At 38.1% G+C, this 22,121-nt stretch overlaps 1 protein-coding gene across 1 annotated transcript; it reads right to left on the bottom strand.

Moving 5' to 3' along the window:
• Window positions 1–1,233: 1,233 nt before the first annotated feature.
• TSGA10 (testis specific 10) lies at window positions 1,234–21,150 on the bottom strand. The gene is given in 11 exon segments (XM_032099909.1): window positions 1,234–1,378; window positions 3,309–3,417; window positions 3,741–3,916; window positions 12,727–12,890; window positions 15,274–15,363; window positions 15,366–15,420; window positions 17,848–17,925; window positions 18,113–18,286; window positions 18,632–18,787; window positions 20,151–20,314; window positions 21,026–21,150. Coding segments are annotated over 10 exon segments (1,194 nt in total). The 5' UTR covers window positions 20,235–20,314; window positions 21,026–21,150; the 3' UTR covers window positions 1,234–1,270.
• Between the last annotated feature and the right edge of the window lie 971 nt (window positions 21,151–22,121).

Here is a 22,121-nt window from a genome sequence, read left to right on the forward strand (position 1 = left end):
AGATAGGAATTGAATTCCTAATCTAGTTTGTAGAAGATTAGTCTTCATTTGTTATTTAGCCAGAAGTTTACTACTTAGAATGGAATTTTATCACCCTGAAAAGGAAGTAATGCAAATAGAAAAAGCACCATAATTGTTAGTATCGATGCGGTGACTACATGGGTTGTTTCCTCTTTTCTTTTTAAGTATCAAAAATAGAAGGAAGTGTTATGGTAATTAAAGGCGAATGAAACCATTCCAAATGACACAATGTTTCTTTCAACAAATTTAAGAGCTACACTGTACTCGGATGAAGGAGGAGTAGACTCACTTGTATCAGAGGACTGAAGACTCCCTGTACTTGCTATCAAGGATTGGCAATAGCTACAAAATAACTGTCTAGCACAGCTGTGTTTTCTTGCTAGGGGCACCAGAACCAGCTCACTGACCCGAGGAAACTTGTCTCATATTATTGGGACCTATTTTTAATAGTTAAAGGAGCCTTTGACTGCAAAGATTAATCAAGTGCCAAAAGATAATAATCTCAGTTAACAAATTAAACTTGGAAGTACATAATAATCTCAAAAACAAGTCATGAACTGAGAATTTTTTCCCCCTCAACTGGCAATATTTTTTTAATGCATGCTGCCATCAATCTATCAAAAACATGTGATGCAACAAGCATGCAGCTACCAAATAGGAAACTAAGCTGAGATTGAAATTGACAGGAGTAGCTCCATACTGTGGAAGCTCCATTCCACTAATTGTTAAAAAGAAAGCTGGGCTTGCCCCTCCTCAGGATTACGAGTACTTGAAGACTTACAGAATGTGTTTATGTTCTTGTAAAAATGTGGACATATATAGAGTAAAACCTATCCTGAAAACTGGAAGAAAGACTGGATAGTTAAGAGCTTTTCTGTAAGAAAGATGAAAATATTTACATTTACACTTAGTGCAAAACAGTGACAAGCTGATATTTTCTGTAGCATAATTTCCATTACTGTTTTAAGAATTTTTAACTACAGCATCCCAGTACAAGTAGTTGCTGTTGACTATATAGTTTGATACAGTTCAATAAAACAAAATAAAAGGAGTATCATCAAAATATTGTGGTCCTGAATCTTCTTGTAACTTTTCCTCCATGAATATAATTCCATGGAATTCAGTTGATATTTCGACAAGAAATGTCAGAGTTCATGCTTTTGTTTTTATTTCCGACCCAGTGTTTGGAAGTTAAATGTTGTGGAACCACTTAGCCTTCCAGGGACTAGTCCAGAGACCCATCAGGAGATCAGTGATGGGAATGTTGAGGTGATGATGTTTTTAATGTAGAGCTTAAGTGATGTGAATTTGTACAACTCTGGCATTGAAGCTCCTGAAGTTCCCTAAATAAATATTACTTTACTGTGAGACTAAGCACTTTTCAAAAACCATCAAAACTATCTCACAGTCACTATAAGCCCCTTTTTTTCTATTTAAGATTTTCAGCGTCTAAATTTTATTTTAAAAGGAAATGTAGTTTTCATCATATGCTTCTCTGAAAGACAAATGAGTGAGTCTTTTTGTGTTATTCCCTTACTGAGATACTGCATATCCATTGTCTCAATTTCCCCTGAAAGACAGAAGATAGCCATGGTTACTGCAGGTTTAAAACTAAAAACTGTAAACATCTCCAGGGAGGAAGAGCCTAATTTTAAGGTTATTCAAAAGTTGTGGTATTCCTATGCTGTTTGAGTTGGCAAGGCCAGTGGACTAGAGTCTACTGAAGTGCCCTGAAACTGCTGGATATTTAAGAGATGCTGGAATCCCCAATGGGAAAGTTGCAAAATGAAAGTACCTGTCATTTTGACTGCAAGAGATGGGGCCTGGCTATTGGATCAATCCCTAACTCCTGCATCTGGCTGTATGGGAAGGAAGTATGTGGGATTGGATAATACATTGGAAAGTTTTGAAGGTACGTACTCCTCTGGGATCCTGGTTTCAGTCTGTCAGTTGTTTACATAACAAGAATCTAGTCTGTGTTGTTTCCACAGGAGTCCAAACTCTTTCTGCAGTCTGAGGGATGGGGAGGTGCTTTTCCTGGCTGGTAAAGAAAAAGCCAGACAGATGGATCAAGCCTCCTGGTATCACTGTTTTGGTGCCTGTTCAAGGTCTGACAGTGTTGGCACTTCCACCTCCTAATTTCAGGCATTATTTTGTTCTGCACCAAGGCAGTAAATCAGTACGACTAATCCAGTGAGTGTTGTAACAAGGATATCATATACCCACTCCTTTAAACTAACAACAAAACAAACCAGTCACTACTCACAGCTGTTGCTCTCATTATGTACTAACATGATACTGACTTTAATGATAATATTTTTCTTATGTGGCCAATTTTCTGGTTTTCACTTACCAGTACCAAAAGAATAGATTGGCTCTAAGAAGCTGGCTTGGAGCTTTAATTTCTTTCCATGAAAGCAGAGATACCCTCTCCAGACCCTTCGTCCTTACTTATGAGAGAACAGAATATCAACAATTTACTAGTTAAATGAGACACCTCATTCTCAGACCTGTGCTATAATCACATCACTCTGCTTCTTTTAGCTCACTCTTTTACACATCCAAAATAATATCCCAAACGGTAATATATTATCCTCAATACATGCATGAAATAGAGAAGTATTGTTGTTTCAAAGATAAGGAAACTATATAAGACACCAAGACTATGTAGATAAATTAATTCATGAAGCAGGACAGGGACCATTCTCTGGTGCTGTGGCCAAATCATATGAAATAGTTCCTACATGTTGGTAAAGTCTCTTCTTGCAAAGTTAAAAAAAAAAAACAAAACAAAACCAAGCAACTTGTCGTACTGCCATTTGAGAACCATCCACAGCACTTCAAGTAGTACTTGGGAGAATGGGGGTTGGTACAGGCGAAAATCATTCCAGAGGGTGCAGAGAACTAGTAGGCTGTAAAGCACTTGTATAAATGACTACTCACCTGGATTTTCACTATAGATCAAGACAGGCATCAATATAAATGAGTGAAGAGAGATGAGCATCTTCAGGAAAGTGACCCATCTCATCCTAAACCAGGCTATTCCAGAGGGTAGTTTATCTCACTGTCTAATTCTGTTGGCTATATAGGCAACCTACAGAATTAATTTAGACAGCATGTGTAACAGCTGAACAGATTAAATTTAGTGACATGAATAGTCTCTGAACATACAAGAGATGTACAGCAGTGCAAACCCAAACTTTGTTGTTTATCTGACTAATTAGTCTCAGTACTATATTGCATTTCACCCCAATTAGCTGCAGGAAGCACAATACAAAAACATATACTTGCTTGTCAAAGAGCTCAGTCTCCAGCTGTATTTTGGTGATATCCAGTTCTGACTCTAACTGAGCTGCTCTGTTTCTGAGGTGAGTAAAATCTTGATTCTGCACAGCACTGTGAAGTCCATACACATTAATTAGATAGCAACTGTAATTCTCCAAGCATGTAGCCACATGCAATTATTCAAAATTAAAAGGGAAGCTATACCATGAAATTGAGATTAAGAACATTTTTTTGGAGCAAAATATAACACTATGCAGAAAAGTCTGTTAGGGTATAACTGAGGAATCAAAAGCAGGTTTTTGTTATCTTCTGCTATTAAGGTAGTCAAGCTACACTGGCCATTTGAAAGTGCAGCTAGATATAAAACCACCTCTGTTTAAATACACTTGGAAAGAATGATAGAAATGGCAATACTCTCCTGGTCATTTACGCACAGATTATTTTCTACCAAAGCAAGCTGTTCCTTGAGAAATTGAATTTCAGAGTCTTTCTCTTGCTTTGCTCTCTGTGACCGAAATGCTTTCTCACAATTGGACACAAGCACAGATTCCAGGTTTTTCATAGATGCTCTTTCATTTCCCAGCTGTTCTCTTAGCAGCTCTGTTTCAGAACAGTATTACTCACACTTACTCTGCAGATAAATAAAGATTTTAAGGTTTCAGATGTATGTTTATTAAGCTTACTGGCATTCTATTGGGGTAACCTTTAAAAAAAAAAGATAAAAATAGAAAAGGAAGTCTGGGATCAATGATAAAATTTGCTTTCTCTCCAAGATGGGTGATTAGTTCCATATCTTCCCAATCAAAATCCTCTGTCAGATTTATAAAATCATCAATTTCTATCTTAATATAAATGTACTTGATACAAATGACAAAATACTATGAAATATATGGATCACTGGATTCTGTAGACAGACTCACTACAGAAGAGGAAGGAAGTTTCACATTTTTTTGAGGCAAAAAACTATTTTTTAACTGTTTGGATGCAGGAAATAACATGTGGTACTACAAACTGGTACCAGCATCATCAGCAGAGTGAGATTACACTTATTTTACTTACAGGAGCATCAAGAATAAACCGGGGGAAAAAGAAAAATGAAAAAATAAAAAAAAAGAGATTAAATATCTATATATCTTGGAGGAACTTAAAAAAGAATACCCATAAAACCTAGTATATTCCACTGCAAAGGGAACGATGGACATACCTGAGCCATAACTACACACACATATAAAAAGAATAATTCCAGAGGCTGAGAATCAGGAAAATCAGTATTGGGTCAGCTACACAGACAAAGAAAGCTGCCTCTTTTAATCTTAGCATAAGTAAACTGGATGCTATTTTCCCTTCATCTTTTCATGTATGCATTATAGTCTGTCTAAGTGAGTCTGTTTAGGGTGCTGCAACACTTTTATCTGTGTTTTACTCAAGCCTAGTTTACATTAAGCACAATAATGCTTAGCCAAAGGTCATGGGAAATCTATGAACTGAGACATCTTAACAAACACTCCACCTCTCCAGCACATTCCTCAGAAATTTCAGAAGATAACCACTTGTATGTTCAAAGGAGAAAGATACTGGAAAAACTCAGATGATAGGCCAACAGAGAGGAAAAAAAAAAGAAAAAAGAAAGAAAAAGACATTTATCAAAGCAAAAGTCAATTTTTTTTTTCTTTTACCAAACGTAACTGAAAGGTTTCTTCATTCTGAAACATCCCATTTTCTATGAACTGTCACTCAAAAATCTAGTTCCTTTGCAGAGAAACAGTTTTGATATTCTACATTTGTAATTCAAAACAAAAGAATACTGAAAACTGTAGACAAAGAAGATGTAGGAAAATAAACAGTATTAGAAACATTGAAAGAACAATATTATTCAGAATCAGGTTTACTTTCCACTTCTGAATATAAATATGCTGCAATCTAGTAATGTAGATTCTGCACTGGAATATTGTGTAAAGTAAGAGCCTTATCTGAAGGTTATACATGGCTGATGAAAGACTAGTGGTTGAAAAGATATTTTTCAACTAGTGGTTGAAAAATGATTGAAAATTTCCCAACTTCTGACTTTTCTCCAACTGTCCAACTGCATTTCTGCAGTTTTCTTTCCTGAAAGTGTTGCTGTTCTCCACAGTCCCAGCAATCCCCTTCACAGAAGGATCCAGGGAGTCTGCCATATTAGATCTCATAAAAGTTTCAGATAAATGTCATATGCTGGAACCCTTCCCTATCAAAAGAATCACAGAGGATTTCACAAGGATACAAAAGACATCACACACATTTGGCTGGAAGTGATAACCAAATGGCAAACAGCAGCTTTACCCACTGTGTTTGCAAAAGGTATAAAGGTTAAAAGAGACTGCTGGAAGCAGTCTTATTCTTGTAAAGAACAAGAAATCATCTCAGTTGGAGCAGAGGATGGACAGGTCAGTGATAGAATCACACTGAAAATACCTGAATAATCTGAGTGGGTATAAACAACTTTTCAAAGTTTATCCAAGCTGAGTTTTAAAAAATTTGTGTATCACACATTAATTTTGTAGTTTTTGTAAAAATCAAGGTCAACAAAACCTGACTTTAAAGGGAAATTAAGAAAAGATTGAAGATATTGATACTTCCTAAAACAGTCAATCATTTTAAAGTCCATGTCAAGTTTCATTGCTAATAAATAGCTCCAGCTATTCTGCTTACCTAGAAACTAGCTGTAAAATCCAAGATATCTTTCATGAAACCAATAGTAATTTTAAGCCCTGACTTTTGAGTATTCATAGTAAAGCCCTGCAAAGGAGTGAAGCAGACTCCTTTTCAAAGAGTGTACAACACAAGCCCTTTGAGGAGTATGCCCCTGAGAAATGCCAAATTAAACATTTAAAAAATTGAAAACGTGATCATTCATGATCCTAAAGTATATTTGGATCCCTTAAGCATAACATTAACATAAACTTATTTTTCTAATATATTTCACATACCCTTTCTACCTTCTCTGCTGTGGAAATGAAATGCTAATTTAATTGTTCTTTGATTGCATCTAGCTTAATGCAAATTTCTTGTGTAGATGTGACATTTGCAAATACAGAGCCTCTCTTCCAACGTATGTTTTGAGGCTCTCCACCCATTTTCACAAGAGAGTTGCTTAAGGCAGAAATAGAACATTTGTACGCTGCTTCTGTTGTTAAAAGCTACAGTAAAGCAATATCAAACTCTACTAAAAAAAAGAATTAAAACCGCTTCCAAAATCCTACGAAATATCTCTATGTAATTGTGGCAAATTTTATGAGGCCACAGTAATTTATTCTACAATAAACTTTAAAGTTATTTCATTAAATAACTCCTGTATAAAAAAACTAGAAGAGTTCTTGCTTCTGACAGCAAAATTAGCTACTGACATTTTATACTCTCTTCCTAGAATTCTACTCCTGCAGAATTAATAAGGTTGAAAATTCTGCCATGGACCACATTTTATTTTCAGATGAGATCCTCTTATTTTAGCAATAAAATTTAGTTTTGTATGTAGATGAATGCTGATATTCTGTCAGTCATATTTATACTGTTGTCACGTGTGAATTCAGGTATGAGTAAGAGATGAGAGAATCACATTAAAGAGGAGTGCACAAGGCAGCAGCAGCAGGTCTGACTAAAAGCATTAAGAATTTTGTACATTTAAAATTAACATAACCTAGGTTTTTCCTTTTTAAAAAATGCCTGTACTGTGCCCAGTGATACTTACATTCCTGGTCAGTCACTTTCAACTCAAGTTTCAGAAGGTGGCAGAATGAGTGTGGAAGGTTAACAGAGCAAAGTGAGAGGTGAGGCACTGTGATTTGCTTGAAGAATTTGCTAGAAACGACATCCAAAGGGATTATTATATGGGAGCACATCACATTAATTCTAGCTCCGTCTCACCTGAAAAAAAGCACAAGGAATACAGAGCACTGCTGAGCACATTAAGATTTTTGAATATAAACTTCTGTGTTCTAGATACATGCCTTGCATGTAACTGTATGAACCGGAATATGGCATCTGGAATTTGGACCCAATATGTTGACATAGTGTTCATGAAGAGACCTGTTTATTCCTATACTTAATAGCAGGCATGTTGGGAGGAATTAGAAAGATGAAACATCTGCTGGTTTCAGGCTTGTTGCACAAACTAGGACCATGTACCAGTTTTATTATATCTTTAAGGAATGTGAAAATCTGCCACACCATCCTCATGTGCTGTTTAGTTACTGCTGCATTTTCATCCACTTTCTGAACAGCAACAGTTTTGTTCCTCTAGAGTATCTGATGTTCTTGAGTAGCTCTCAGCAGCTTATGTGTTATTCAGGAAGCAGAGATGATCTGTAACAAAAACTGGAGAACCCTAAAACCATGTTTATATACTCGCAACATATTTCCAAAGCCAAGCCATGAATTTTCCTTTAAGTTCTTCAGATTTTCAGAGGCTCTTTGGGACATCTAAAGCAGTGGAAAGAAGGTTGAGAAGCTCAATGCAAGAAGAGCAGGGACAGGAACATGACAGGTGACAAAGCACTTGACATGTTTCAGGTATGCTGTGGAGTTGTGTGTGACTTTATGCCTTCATTCATTCCAAACATGAGAGCATTTAATTTTTTTGTTTTTCTTGAAATTTGCTATTATTTTTTTAAAGATTTTTTTTCTGGAATTTTAATCATATTATTATATAAAGTCACAATCATACAGTTCATGGTGGAAAATCTCTCTTAAACAGAAGTGGAATTAAACATAATTTTAAAATACTACTAGACCATTTCAAGGGTGAACTACGGAAAGAAGGATTTCAACTCACTTGCTCCATCTGTGTTTCAATGGACTCTTATTTTCCCTTTCCAACTGTGGCTCTCAGACTCTGCACGGACCAGTGCCAGTGTAACAGGAAAAGTCTGTTTCTGCTTCATGGCATTTTGCTTCCCAACTTTCTCCTTGTTCACGGGCTTTGTGATAATTCTCCAAGAGCTCACAGTTCTCTCTCCCAACACGTAAAGCTTGTTTATTTAATAATTTACAGTAAGCTCCACAAAATAGGGATATTTATAGATCTACAGATACAGTATTGGATATTCACTTTCCACTGAAAATTTTGCCATTTAGCCAAAACATTGAGAGACTTCTCAAGAACCAGAATTTTGTTCAAGATGACTACATTTTAATGGGCAAAAGATATCTGTTCAGAATTGCTAGGATACATTAGACATGCAAGGTACAGAAATATAATGCAGTAATATGTCTTTTTACTTTAATCCCATAAAGTAATGAAGACAAAAGAGTTCCACGTCCCTGTATTATTCCGTCTGGTTCTTTAAGTTTAATAAACACACACGTGTGTGTATATATATAACCACAATGAAATATACTACATTAATTTTGCACTGCAGAAACAGCTATGAAAATGTGTTCAAACAACTAAAACCAAATTAATAGAATGCAAACTAGTTTTGGCTAGGAAGCAAATTCTTCCATGGAGATATCATTAAAATTTCATTTTTAGTTAAAAACCAACAGTTTTAATTTGTATACTCACTTCTGACTTCAGCACATGCTTCAGCCTGAAAATAACTGTTTTGAATCCTGGGCTTTCAATTTCGTATCATCAAGCTCGATTTGGTACTTTGCAAGTTTTTTATATAGTACCTATGAAGAAAGGTTTTTTCCATAAGGTTTAAGTATACTGCTTATACCTTAAAAAAACCAGTTAGTGTGTATCTAAGGTCTAGGGCTATATTAACTAGTTTTTTAAAGGCTATGTAAAATTCAAATTATGTGTATTTCTATAAACCAAATTTTTCATTCATGAAAAATATTTTTTTTAACTTATAAATAATGCTAAATCTTCTTAGAATGAAGAAAAACATCCATAAAGGAATGTAGCAGTTAAGAAGAAAAATACAGCTGGTTTATTTAGCAGCTAGATTGTCAAAACAAAACAGCCTATCCCATTTAACAAGCAGAGCTCAGTCAGTTCCACCTTTTTTTACATTACAGTTTTCAAAAGCCTACATTTTAAAAAGCAGAAGACAGATAAAAAATTAAGTAACTTAATTATTAATGAATTGCTTATATCCTAATTAATTAAGTCTTTAACTCCCAATCAGGAGAAATAAAGCCACAAGTATTTGGAGAACAGACAGAATTTCTGACAACTATTGCTTGAGAAAGAGAACTGAAGAAGGAAAAAAAACTGCAGAAAGGCTGTCTTGAACTGCACAGTTCAGAAAATTCTGTGCAAAATTCCTAGGAGAACTCAGCTGCAAGAACTGGGGGAAGGTGTGGTGGTGTGGGGGAAGACTATGGAGAAACACCTATTCCTGTTGCAAAAAGGCTTTGAGTTACTGAGAAAGGTGTTCTGGAAATTTGTGAACTTTTCCAGTGGATCCAAGAAAAGAAATTATATATAATTTAAATATAATATATAAATTTATATAATATATAATATTATATAAATATAGTTTATATAATACTTTAAATAATTGGAGTATCACCTCAATTAATGGAAGAGCTTAGAGGAACCAATACATACTCTAGAGGCAATCCTACTAAAAAGTATTTTATCCTGTAGGACCAAGATTTTTTGTTTCCAACTGCTTCTGCAAGTGTCCAGGTATTGCAAAGAACACTGTGAAGCTTTCAAAAGTACCTGGGAGCAACAGTAAGCTGCATTTTGTACCAGATGACATCATCCTTATCAACCGTTATTCCAGGAGAAGGTGAAGAAGTGATTCCCTGGTGAACCTTTGGCAGTCAAAGCCACTACCAACCTCACCTTTTCTGGGAGGGCACTTAAGAGAAACAATTAATATGTTTGGGAGAAAAGTTATTTAGAATGCAAGTGGTCTCACCTAAATTGTGGTCTCACCTAAGAATTAAGCACCTGATCAAAAGCCATTAGCTATACTACCTCTATAATAAAGGGTGAGAGGTAAAATTAATTTTACTTTAAAAACTGGGATAGGATGAATGTCCTGGAGAACTTTTCATCACTTAAAAGGGAGCCTTAATGAGTTAAAATTTTTACATACCTAACATCAGGTGCAGTTAATTTGCTCCTTTAAAACTGAGCAGCACTTCTAAGGGAAGATAAAGTCAAGCAAGCAGTAGAATAAGTACACAGATCAAATACCAGGAAATCTAAATTAAGGCAAGAAGCTGAAGAAAAAGAAGAGAATCCATAACATTACAGTGAGGAACTCCTACAGATATTAAGCTAAATTTCTAGCTGCTTGGAAAACATATCAGTGGAGAAGTATTGTGTGTGCATGAGATGACACTCGAAATATTTTAACTACTTTCACTAGGAACTGGACTGAGATAAATAACACAGTAGATAATGTAAGATTGTATTATAAGCCACTATTTGAAGTATCTTTCATCCAAAAGCCGCTCTTGAAGAAACATAAATACAATACTTCTAATAAAGTTTAGAACCTCATTAAAATGTGTATTGTGTTGAATTATTAGCAAGTCAAAGTCATAAGCTTTTATGTACTATAGGCCAGTCACAGCACGCTGTAAGAAATACTTGCTGCTTCCTTTATAGTACTTTTCCATGTAAGTGATAATTATAGCTGCCTCATTGTTTTTACTTCAAGATCAGGGAAAAAAACCCACTAATTAGCTGTTCCTCAAGACAAATATCCAAACCACTGCGTAAGAATAGCTGGTCCTCTTTATACAAGTGAGCTGAGCAATAAGGGGAAAATTTAGGTTTGAAACATGAACCTAAAAACTAGTCCTGGAATTATTTCAGGTGAGGACCCACCAATTCTCAGTGCTATTTGTAAAAGACACCATCTTTTCTTTCTAGTCAAGGGTTCCCTCTACAAATATACCTGAATTTCTTGCTTAATATTAGAAAGATGCTCTTGTAATCTGTTGTTCTCCTGAGCTAATGATTCTCTGTTCTTGTTAGTCTGAGTTCTTTGTTGGTTTCTTGCAGCTGCTGGTACAAACTGGTGATACCCTTCTCACGGAGACTTCTTCAGCAGATTTTCTAAGCAGCAAATAAAAAATTGTTCAGGTACTACAATACTGCCCAACCAAATATAAATTATAGCTTTTCCAGTGTTTTTCAAGTCATGAAACAAAGCTGTAACATATTAGCACACCCTATGATTCCATTTTTATTTAAAGCTATAAATCAATCAAAATTTTATAATGATCTTGAATTTTTGTCCTCTACGTTGTGGAATGCTCCAACTCTGAAATCAGGATCTTGAAATCTGAAATATTTCTCCTTTAAAAGAAATGCAAAATTAAAATATATCTCTCACCACTGCTGAGTATAAATGTGAAAAAATTGAAAGAATATGATATTACTCTTTATTCAGCTAGCTGAATAAATTCCTATTTAATGCAAAATGGATTGTGATTTTCCAAGTTTCATCATATACTGTTTAGAGCTGAAAGTTCTTCTCTTTTTTTTAATTTAGCAAATAAAGGAACAAATGTTATCTTCTTGCAGAATATAATAAATTTAATTAAATTTTTATATCCTTTGTTTATCCAAATATAGCATTTGGCTCAAAGTCACAAACCTAAATGATGTCTTCTGCCTATTAGGTAAGTTAACACAGCTCTTCCACAATGAATAAACTACTAGTCTGGTAGTTTTTAATTGATAAAAAAGAACTCCATCAGAAAGTATATTACTTTTCCTCCCTTGTCTTTGGATACAGATACTAAGAGAAGCATAGGCTTAGAAAATGTCTTTTACTAGAGACACAAGAGGTAAGAGACAGCCATCTCTTCTCTAAAACAGACACAATTTTACACTTTACTGTTTGAAAAATGCAAAGTCAGTGCCTACGGAAAGATGTGCTGCAATCATTTTTCTTTAAGATTTTGTTAAAAATCAATGCAAATTCTTGCATTAATCCACAGCAGCTTAAAAATACCTTGTTTAGTTTATCCTAAATCAACATCCATGTCACTTAGGCTGAAGTGAAAAATCCAGTTTCATAACTAATAACTGAGCAGCTCCATTATATAGATTGAAATCACACTGTGCAATAAACCTTAAGATGAAAAGAACATATTTCAGATGTTTTTTCAATGACAAGCAAGGCAATATTATTCAGAATCCTACATCTTTCACATCACAGGACCCCAAGGAAGAACTGAGGCTAACTTTTACGACAAACAAAATATTTTTTTGGCTAATTTTTTCCACTTCAGGAGAGTAGGTAAAGTCTCCTCTCTCGGTAAGTATAACTGATACAAAATACAAAACTGAGATGATCAGCGCAGGTCAAACCTACCGCTGTTGGAGTCAACATGAGTTTCATTGCTGCCCTTAAACTGAAGCAGAACTAGACCAGCACACAGCACTGTTGTAGACACCAATGTAAGGTAGGTGTGATGGCCCAACAGATCTCCCTATTTACCTTTTGTCTCTATTTAAATATTAGAACATACTTTAATTGCCAGGCTTTCCTCAGAAGTAGCAATGCTCTCTCTCCCTTCTTCCACACAGTTTTGCAAAGATGGCTTCTCCTTATTAAGTTGTGCAATTGCTTCTTTCAAAGCACAGATGTCTTCTTGTTGTAAAAGACTTTGTCTTGAAAAGTTTTCTGGATGCAATCAGAAGGGTCTCACTTTTTATTAATTCAACCCATTTGAAATTAAAATTCTTTTAATACACTTCTAAAGCATAAAAGAAAAAGGCAGAAGTTCCCCTTCAAGAAAGCACTGAAGCATGCACCTTTTCAAAATACAGTAATAATCTATAAATTATACTTACAGAACTGAATTCTTCTTTAGATCAGAGCCTTAAATTACATGTCTCAGAACAAATCTATTTTTCAAGAACAAATACTTAGATCATTGAAAATAACTTTCTCTGGTATTATAACAAAAGTTTAAACAGAATTACTATGGACAGAAGCAACATGTAGACTGCAGCATGTAATTACAGATGAAGTAAGAGACTGTTTTCCTGATACTACCCAGGAGGTAATAAACTGGGAGGAGTAGCTGATACACCAGAGAGTCATGCTGCCATCCGCAGGGACCTTCACCAGCTGCAGAAATGGGCTGAGAACAACCTCATGAAGTTCAATAAACAGAATTCCTGAAGCTAGGGAGGAACAACCCCTGTCACCAGTCACATCGGGGGCCACCCAGCTGGAGAGCAGCTTGGCAGGAAGGCTGGGGGTCCTGATGGGCACCATGTTGAACATGAGCCACCAATGTGCCCTTGCTGTAAAGAAGGCAAGTGGTATCTTGCTCTGCATTAGGGAAAGTATCACCATTCTACAGCTGTAGTTTTGGAAGAACACATTCCTTGGCACTACGGGAATAAAAATCCTTCTATTCATCTCTGTTACTCCCATAATATAAAAAAGGTGCAACATACAGTACAGGATACATACTACAATATACTATAAAGTATGTTTTCCTAATTTCCACCATCAGTATTTTACAGTGCTGGGAGGTGCTACCACTGCCTTAGTGAATCACAAATATAACTGATGTGCTCAGACACTGCACACTGGTACTAGCACATGCTGTTCAGCTGACAGCATGTGTTGTCACTGAAACTTACATTTGCCAGAGCTCTGTCACATAATTTTAAAATGCAAAAACCTTTCAATAATGAAAGAAAACTAAAGTTTTGCACTCAAAATGTTAAAACTTTCAGAAGTATATTTATTTGCATTCAACACCTTTTCTTCCAACCCATTAAAAAAAAAAGAAGACAACTGCAGAATATTAAAATTAGCCTATTGAATTCCATTATAAAAATTGGATCTGCCACTCACCAGCTTTTTCATCTAAAAGCATAATTTTCTCTTGACTAAGTTGCATTTCAAGATTTTTCTTCACAAGGCTTCACTGAGTCCCTGAAAGACTCAGTTATGTCTTTTCATTCAATAAACTGGAAAAGCAGAAGCATTAAACAGGAGAGTTCAGACATTGGTATATTAATTTTTTTTTCTTTTGGAAAGGTCATTAAAATTGCAAAAGATAGGAAAATTGAAATTTTTCTGTCTATTTTAGACTATTTGGAATATTTTATTAATGTTAACTTTAATCTCAGTATATTAAATTCTGAATAATCCTGTAAAGGATTACAGAAAAGTAAGAAGAATTCTTTGCAACAGGTGCAATATAAATTATAAAATAAAATATAAATAAAATATAAAACAGTCACAAAAATAATTAAAATAAAAATCATCCCCTGGGACATCCATTGGAATGCCCGACCTGTTTCAAGTTGTAACCAAATTATCTGTTCAAATGTAGTAATATTAATGACAAACACTGTTCAAGAAACTGGAAAGAATTACCAGTCTGGTTTGGGAGTGTAAAGAAAAAGACCTTTCAGTAGCAGCAACTAGTTTTCAACAATTCAACAGTATTCATGAATGTGACAATTTATTATAAAGCAGCACTTGCTGATCTATGTTTTATTCCCTAAAGGCTTTGATTGAGTCTAGTCCTACCATGCTTCTGAACATGGTTAGGAATTCCAGCTGAGCAGCAGACCATAAGCCCTATGCAAAGATTCAGTTTTATTTCCTCTCATGAAAAGGCTTCAAGACTTAAGAAATGGATCTTTAAAACTAACAACACGACACTCACTGGTTTACGCATGTTTGCCTGTTTCTATATAAAAAAACAATTTTAATAAATGGAAAGAAAATTGTTCATATGCAATTTACCAAAACTCATCAATCCCCATAGTTTCTAATAGCAAGCTCCTAATTCTAAATTAAGTGAATTTTACTTTTTCACTGAAGATGGTTTCCACCATATCATCATATCAACAAGACAAGAACATTTATATATAAATAAGCAATGAGGAAAACAATTTCATTCCAAAAAGGAGGATGGCTCATAAGCAGCTTTCGTAAATTCCTTTCCCTTTGTGCTATATAACAGTTATGTAAACCAGTGGACACCGGCTGATGTTACTAGTCAAATTAATGCAATTACACACTTTTACTTAACTAAGAGAAACATATTCAGCTTCCTGTCAACTCAGCTCAGTTTCAGAATCCACTGCTTTTCTTGTCAGTCTTTTCATCTCAGTTTCCAGAGAATGGTGTCTTTCATTAGTGCCACTTGGCACATCTGTTCTAACTGTTCACTATCTAACTATAAATATAATCAAACATTAACAGCTGAGGGGAAAAAAAGAGCTGATTTATAGAATTTATATTATTTCAATTTTTACTCTGTTTTTAGCACAACTCTTTTGCTGAAGAAGAAATGTCCAAGCATCTCATTTACTCAAGGCCTGACTCAGTCTACTGAAGATACTTGGCAAAGAGCTGAAATGTGACTTTCACTTCTTTTGAAGGTAAATCAATTTCCCATCTTTCAGACCTCTGGGAATATTTTCATTTATTCATGTAAATTTTTTGTTGGTAATCATGCCCGAGGGAAAAAATGTTTGTCATTGATCAACATTAAAAGTTTTTAGTGCAAAATAACATAAAAGAAAACATTATTGTGAGTGTATGAAGGAAGAAATCACAGTTTGGGATACAACATGACCAATAATGGCTTTAGGCCTCTATTAAGTTACACACCTATGCCAATAACCGGGTAAAGAAATCACTGTAGAACACTTGCATAAAGCATTATGTAACCAAGTTACCATCATGAGGCCTTCAGGTCTGTAGCTAGGACAAAGAACAGATCCAAAGCCTCCTGCACAAGCTCCAGCAAAGCTGGTTTGAAATATTCAGTTTAAAGAAACCTCTATCTTTTTATTAAAATGCTTACACTTAACATTTGAAAGACTGTCCTTTCTAAATTATTTGAAACACCTCTTTTAAAGTACAAAAATTCTCACCTCATCCCCCTCCTCACTTACCAAATCTTTCAGTACTAATTTCTGTGTTACTATAATCAAAGGTCAGGCCTCTAAGGAGCAAGTCAGTAAGCCTCTGGGATACAGGACCTTTTTCAATACAAGTGCCATAAATTTCATGTTGATGTATCGCCCTCAAAGGGTACCAAAAGAACTGAAGAAATAAGATGATGTACCTAAAACAGGGCTCCCAATACTCACTACAAGTCGTACATAGGCATGTGATTAAAAATCACTTACTACTCAGAGCTATTTCAGCCTACAGTGTATTCTTCATATCAGATGCACTCAGTTTAATATTATAAACTGTGGTATTATATTTATAAGCTTGGTAGGATTTTAGAAGGCTGAGGGGGAAAAAGAAGATAAACCAGAATTTGTAACCACAAGATCTAGAAGAAAGATATACTACAGAAATCAATGTTAATTTATTTAAACATCAAGTTCTACCAAGACTGTTAGTAAATTTAAGATTTATATTCATTTTATTAATGTTTTCATTTTCTATTTTAGTGCCATATGTAAGCAAACAGTTGCACACACAAGTACTTAAACCATATTAAATACAACTTGCCAGAACTGAGCAATTACTTTTAGCTTTGAAGCACCAGGTCTTAGTAATACACAGTCATAAGACAATTCACATTTGAATGGACTCCAGGTCTCTAGCCTAAACCCCTGCTCAAAGCAGGGCCAGCTCTGAGGTCAGGCTGCTCAGGGCTTTGTCCAGTCCAGTCCTGAAAATCTCCAAGGCTGGGGACTGCTCAGCTGCCCTCATGAGAAGCAAGTATTTCCTTGTATTCAGCCTGAACCATTCTGGTTTCAATGCATGCCCATTGTTGCTCATCTTTCCACTGAGCACTGCAGTAAAAAGCCTGTTTATGATTTCTTGATGAGTACTGGCAGGCAGGACTTATGTCCCTCATAAGCCAGTCCTATTTCAGGTGGAACAAGCCTATCCTACCCTGGATATATGAACACTGTGGGTAACAGTGTTGAAAGCTTGGTACAGTCTTAAAATCACAGAATCACAGAATGGTTTCAGTTGGAAGGAACTTCAAAGACCATCTTGTTCCACACCCCCTGCAATGGGCAGGGACAACTTTCATTACACCAGATTGCTGAGTGCTCCATCCAGACTGGTCTTTGAACACTTCCAGGGATGGGACACCCACAGCTTCTCTGGGCAATCTGTTCCAGGGCCTCACCACCCTCACAGTGAAGAATTTCTAACTTGTACCTACTCTAAACCTATCGTCTCCCAGTTTAAAACCATTTCCCCTTGTCCTGTCACTACATGTTCCTGTGAGAAGTCCCTCCCCAGCTCTCTTGTTGATCCTCTTTAGGTACTGGAAGGTGCTAAAATATCTCCTCCAAGTCTTCCCTTCTCCAGGCTGAACAATCCCAACTCTCTCAGCCTGTCTTCATAGGAGAGGTGCTCCAGTCTGCTCTGACCATCTTCGTGGCCTCCTCTGGACTAACTCCAACAGGTCCATGTCCTTATTATGTTGGAGACCCCAGATCTGGACACAGTCCTCCAGGTGATGTCCTACCAGAGCAGAGTAGAGTGGAAATAGTCTTGGTAAATAACATCCACTGCTCTCAGCCTGTTGTTTCCTGATAGCAGTCAGGTTGGTCCTGCAGGATTAACCATGAACATCACCTGTATTATATTTAAAATGCCATAAATAGTTATTTTCCCTTACCTTATGAACAGTAGTTTCAAGCTCTTCAATTCTCTGTTCCAAATGAGCCTTTTCATTAAATGCAGTTTCTTGGGAAATCTGTATCAAGTAAGAGCAACAACAAAATCACATAGAGAACAAGTCTCAATTCACCACAGACTTGTAAAGCAATTAATTCTCAGGACCAGAACAGAAATCTGTAGCAACTTTAATTACACTGCTAAGTAGTTTTCATGTTTAAATAACCTGTGAGGTGGGGCTGAGGTGGGATGGAACAGAATCAAACCTGTACCTGCTCCCTGAGGCTATCACATTCTGTAGGCATCCTTCAGAAATCTGACAGTGCTGTATCCCTTTCTATCTCCATGCGTCTTAATACAGCTTGAACTATCACAGTGCTTTTGGGAGTCCTGGGGCATTTTATAACTTCCCGATGAAGCTGGGAACTCTCCTCCTGCGCCTGTTTTTTAAAAAAGCAGCATAACAGAAACATGGAATAGATAATCAATATATTACCATGGCCTATGGCTGGTAATGCAGAACATCCCAGAAACTGCGTAATATCAAAGATGTAGTAATCATTTGTGCACACATTCTTTGATTCAGGAAAGGATTTTTAACTCAGGACAGCACTTACAAACTTGCATTGAACTGACAGATACAAATAACAGAATTTCCATAACTTTTTTTTCTATTTTTTAACAAATACTTTGCATTCTTTCTTTTTTCATACAAAGCCAAAAATATTTTTTCTTGCACATTACCTTGTTATTTCTATTAATCATACAAATATAAATAAAATTACCTGTTCATAAAGATTGACAGTTTTGTGGCTCTCAGCTGTTAAAACTTTGAAGTTACCCTGAATTTCTGCCACATGACACTCATATATTTTCAGTGTTGACTCAAGTTCTTCACGTTCTCTCGGCATTTTCAAGACTCCTGGATCAGAAATCACTCCCTTAAAGAATATGGAGATATAAAGTTAAAGTAGAGCAATAGAGCTTAAAACACTTGCTAATTATATCTGGTTTCTGTTTACAATCAATTTGTTTTTCTTCCTGGTAGTTACAGCTTTAGTAGTTTAACATGAGATAAACTGACATTCTAAAAAGTACACTCCTCCTCTTCCAAAGTGATTTCCCAAGCTCACCTGGACGAGTAATTGTTTTTTTACATGCTGCCACAAGTAGAGGTTCACTTAGGACTTAAAAATGTGTTTCCTAATACCTGCAACAAATTCTCAGTCTCACATTTATAGCAGTCCTTTTCCAGTGACTTAATAAAGGCATCAAGCCTCGAAGGTGACCTCCCCTGCTTTATCTCAGATTGTTTGTAAAATAACCTGCATTAGCATAAATGAGAGAATGCCTTCACTGAAACAAAACTTTTGTAATTATTGATACTTCAATGTAAAACAGATAAATATACTCTTCAAAATGAAGATGAAGCAGATATCAAATTAAAATAAATATCCACATAATACTTTAAAGTAACTTCTGAATGTCTGTATTTTCTCTTTTTAGTTATATTGCAGAATATGTCTGAATGTCCTTCTAATATGGATCTAACAAGAAAGAAAAGGACATAAAAACTAAATGCTAATTAACTTGAAATATAGCTGTTCAAAACTAAGGAGGACAATTAAGTAGATTTGTCCTGGAATATCTAATGAATTTTTAAATATGAAAGGAAGTAGAAGTAGGCCACCATGTTTGTTCAAGGTCCACGAAAGGTGAATTTTTGCCATGGAAATAAAGTAATGTGCAAGTAAGTATTGTTGAATTCCAGAAAGTCATGTAGGGGCCTAAAACGGATTCTGAAGATAAACTGCAACTCTGAAATTCAAAACCGCACATCTAATCCCATTTGTTTAAGAGTAAACTAATTTAATTTTGGGTCTTTACAAAGAATAATTTCTATAAAGTGATTCCTACAATCAATTTTTTTGCATTCATACTAAAATTAGTCATGTCCTAGGTGTACCTCTGATGATAAAGACAGCCTAGATATCTATTACAGTCATCATCACTGTTGACATATCAATTATATTAGGTGAATCCCATTGTAATATTCTGTTCTCTCTGAAAGAGGCACTCCCAGGTTCTGCAGTTATATGCATTGCCCTAGTCCTAGGGAAGGGAACAGATCTGAGCACTCAAGCAGCTGGCACCTTCAGTACCTCACTGAGCACTGAGCACTCAAATCTCCACATAGAATTTACACACAGTATTTGCTCACTCACAATACTACTTTTACGAACTAGTGAAAGAGCACTTTTTGGAAAACATGATAATATTATATATCCTAAAATATATACTTACACTATACTTGCCATAAAGTGGTAAGAATTTACTGCTGTGACACATTTCACCACCATCCTCTAAACTGCAAAAACACAACCCCATCACAACTGGGATTCAGCTTCCCATCAGAACCCCTCACTGGTGGCTTCATGCAGCACTAGAGACACCTGCAGCAGCTCTTCCTGCAGGACCAGGAGCACTCAGAGTTAGCAAACGTTTTGGACTGATTAAGCTCCCCAAAACGTGTTTGCGGTCCCAAGCAGTTCAGTGATGAACCAATTCAGATGTTCCTTTCCTCCTTGCTCCCCAGAGCACCCACACGCCCCGGGCCCCCCGGGCCCCCCGCACACCCCGCACACCCCGGGCCCCCCGCACACCCCGCACACCCCGCACACCCCGGGTCCCCCGCACACCCCGGGCCCCCCGCACACCCCGGGCCCCCCGCACACCCCGCACACCCCGGGCCCCCCGCACACCCCGGGCCCCCCGCACACCCCGCACACCCCGGGCCCCCCGCACACCCCGGGCCCCCCGCACACCCCGCACACCCCGGGCCCCCCGGGCCCCCCGCACACCCCGCACACCCCGGGCCCCCCGCACACCCCGCACACCCCGGGTCCCCCGCACACCCCGGGCCCCCCGGGCCCCCCACACACCCCGCACACCCCGGGCCCCCCGCACGCCCCGCACACCTCGGGCCCCCCGGGCCCCCCGCACACCCCGCACACCCCGCACACCCCGGGCCCCCCGCACACCCCGCACACCCCGGGTCCCCCGCACACCCCGCACGCCCCGGGCCCCCCGCACGCCCCGCACACCCCGGGCCCCCCGGGTCCCCCGCACACCCCGCACACCCCGGGCCCCCCGCACACCCCGCCGCCCGGGGCGCGCACCGAGTCCCGCCGGTCGCTACCTCGGCGCGACTCTCCGCTCTCCCCCTCCGGCGCCTCGGGGAGCCGCTCATGGCCATTACCGGGGCCAGGGGGAGCACTGGCGTCTGCTGCCGCCCCGGGCATCACCGCTGCCGCCCCAACACCCGCCTCCTTCCCTCCCTCCTTCCTTCCCTCCATCCGTCCCGCCGCGTTCCCTGGGAGCCTGGCAGCGGCCGGCGAGCTGCCGCGCCCTCCCAAACGCCCCTCTCCGCATGCCAAGCCGGGAGGTGGTTCGTCTTCTTCAGGTATCTGGTTATTCTGGACGGTTGTGAAGAGCTCCTGGAAACCCCGACTCCAGCTCTCCCCCGAAGGAAAAGCTATTCATATAACCATTACATTCTCACAGTATTGTCCTTTCCTCCAGGCCAGGCCCATTCCTGAGGGAACTGGTGGATGAAGTGGCTAAGCCACTATCCATCATATTTGAGAAGTTGTGGCAATTTGGTGAAGTTCCTACTGATTCGAAACGAAATATGGAAGACACAGGGAAATACAGGCCAGCAACTCTTGCCTTGGTATCTGTCAAGACCATGACACAGATCCCCCCAGGAAACTATACTACGGCACATGGAAAATAAGGAGGTAATTAGTGGCAGTCAACATGATTTCACCATGGCAAATCATACCCGACAAATTTGGTGGCCTTCTACAAGGGGGTTACAGCAGTGATGTAAAGTAAGTGGTGAGGGAAAAGCAACTGCTGTTCTCTACCTGGGCTTGTGCAAGGCATTTGACACAGTCTGACACAACATCCTTGTCTCTAATCAGGAGAGATATGGACTTCAAGATGGACCATTCTGTGGATAACAATTAGATGGATGGTTGCACTCAAAGTGGCCAATGACTCGATGTCCAGGTGGAGACCAGTGGTGTTCTTCAGGGGTTGATACTGGGCTGGTGCAGTTTAACATCTGTCAGTGACATGGACACAAAGCTGGGAGGAGAATGGATGGAGAGCAGCCCTGGGGAGAAGGACTTAAGGATGCTGGTGGACAAGAAGCTCAACATGAGCTGGCAATGTGCCCTTGCAGGCCAGAAGGCCAGCCACATCCTGGGC

The sequence above is a fragment of the Corvus moneduloides genome, chromosome 2 (genome assembly GCF_009650955.1).
Source record: "Corvus moneduloides isolate bCorMon1 chromosome 2, bCorMon1.pri, whole genome shotgun sequence".
In the NCBI taxonomy this organism is placed as follows: Eukaryota; Metazoa; Chordata; class Aves; order Passeriformes; family Corvidae; genus Corvus; species Corvus moneduloides.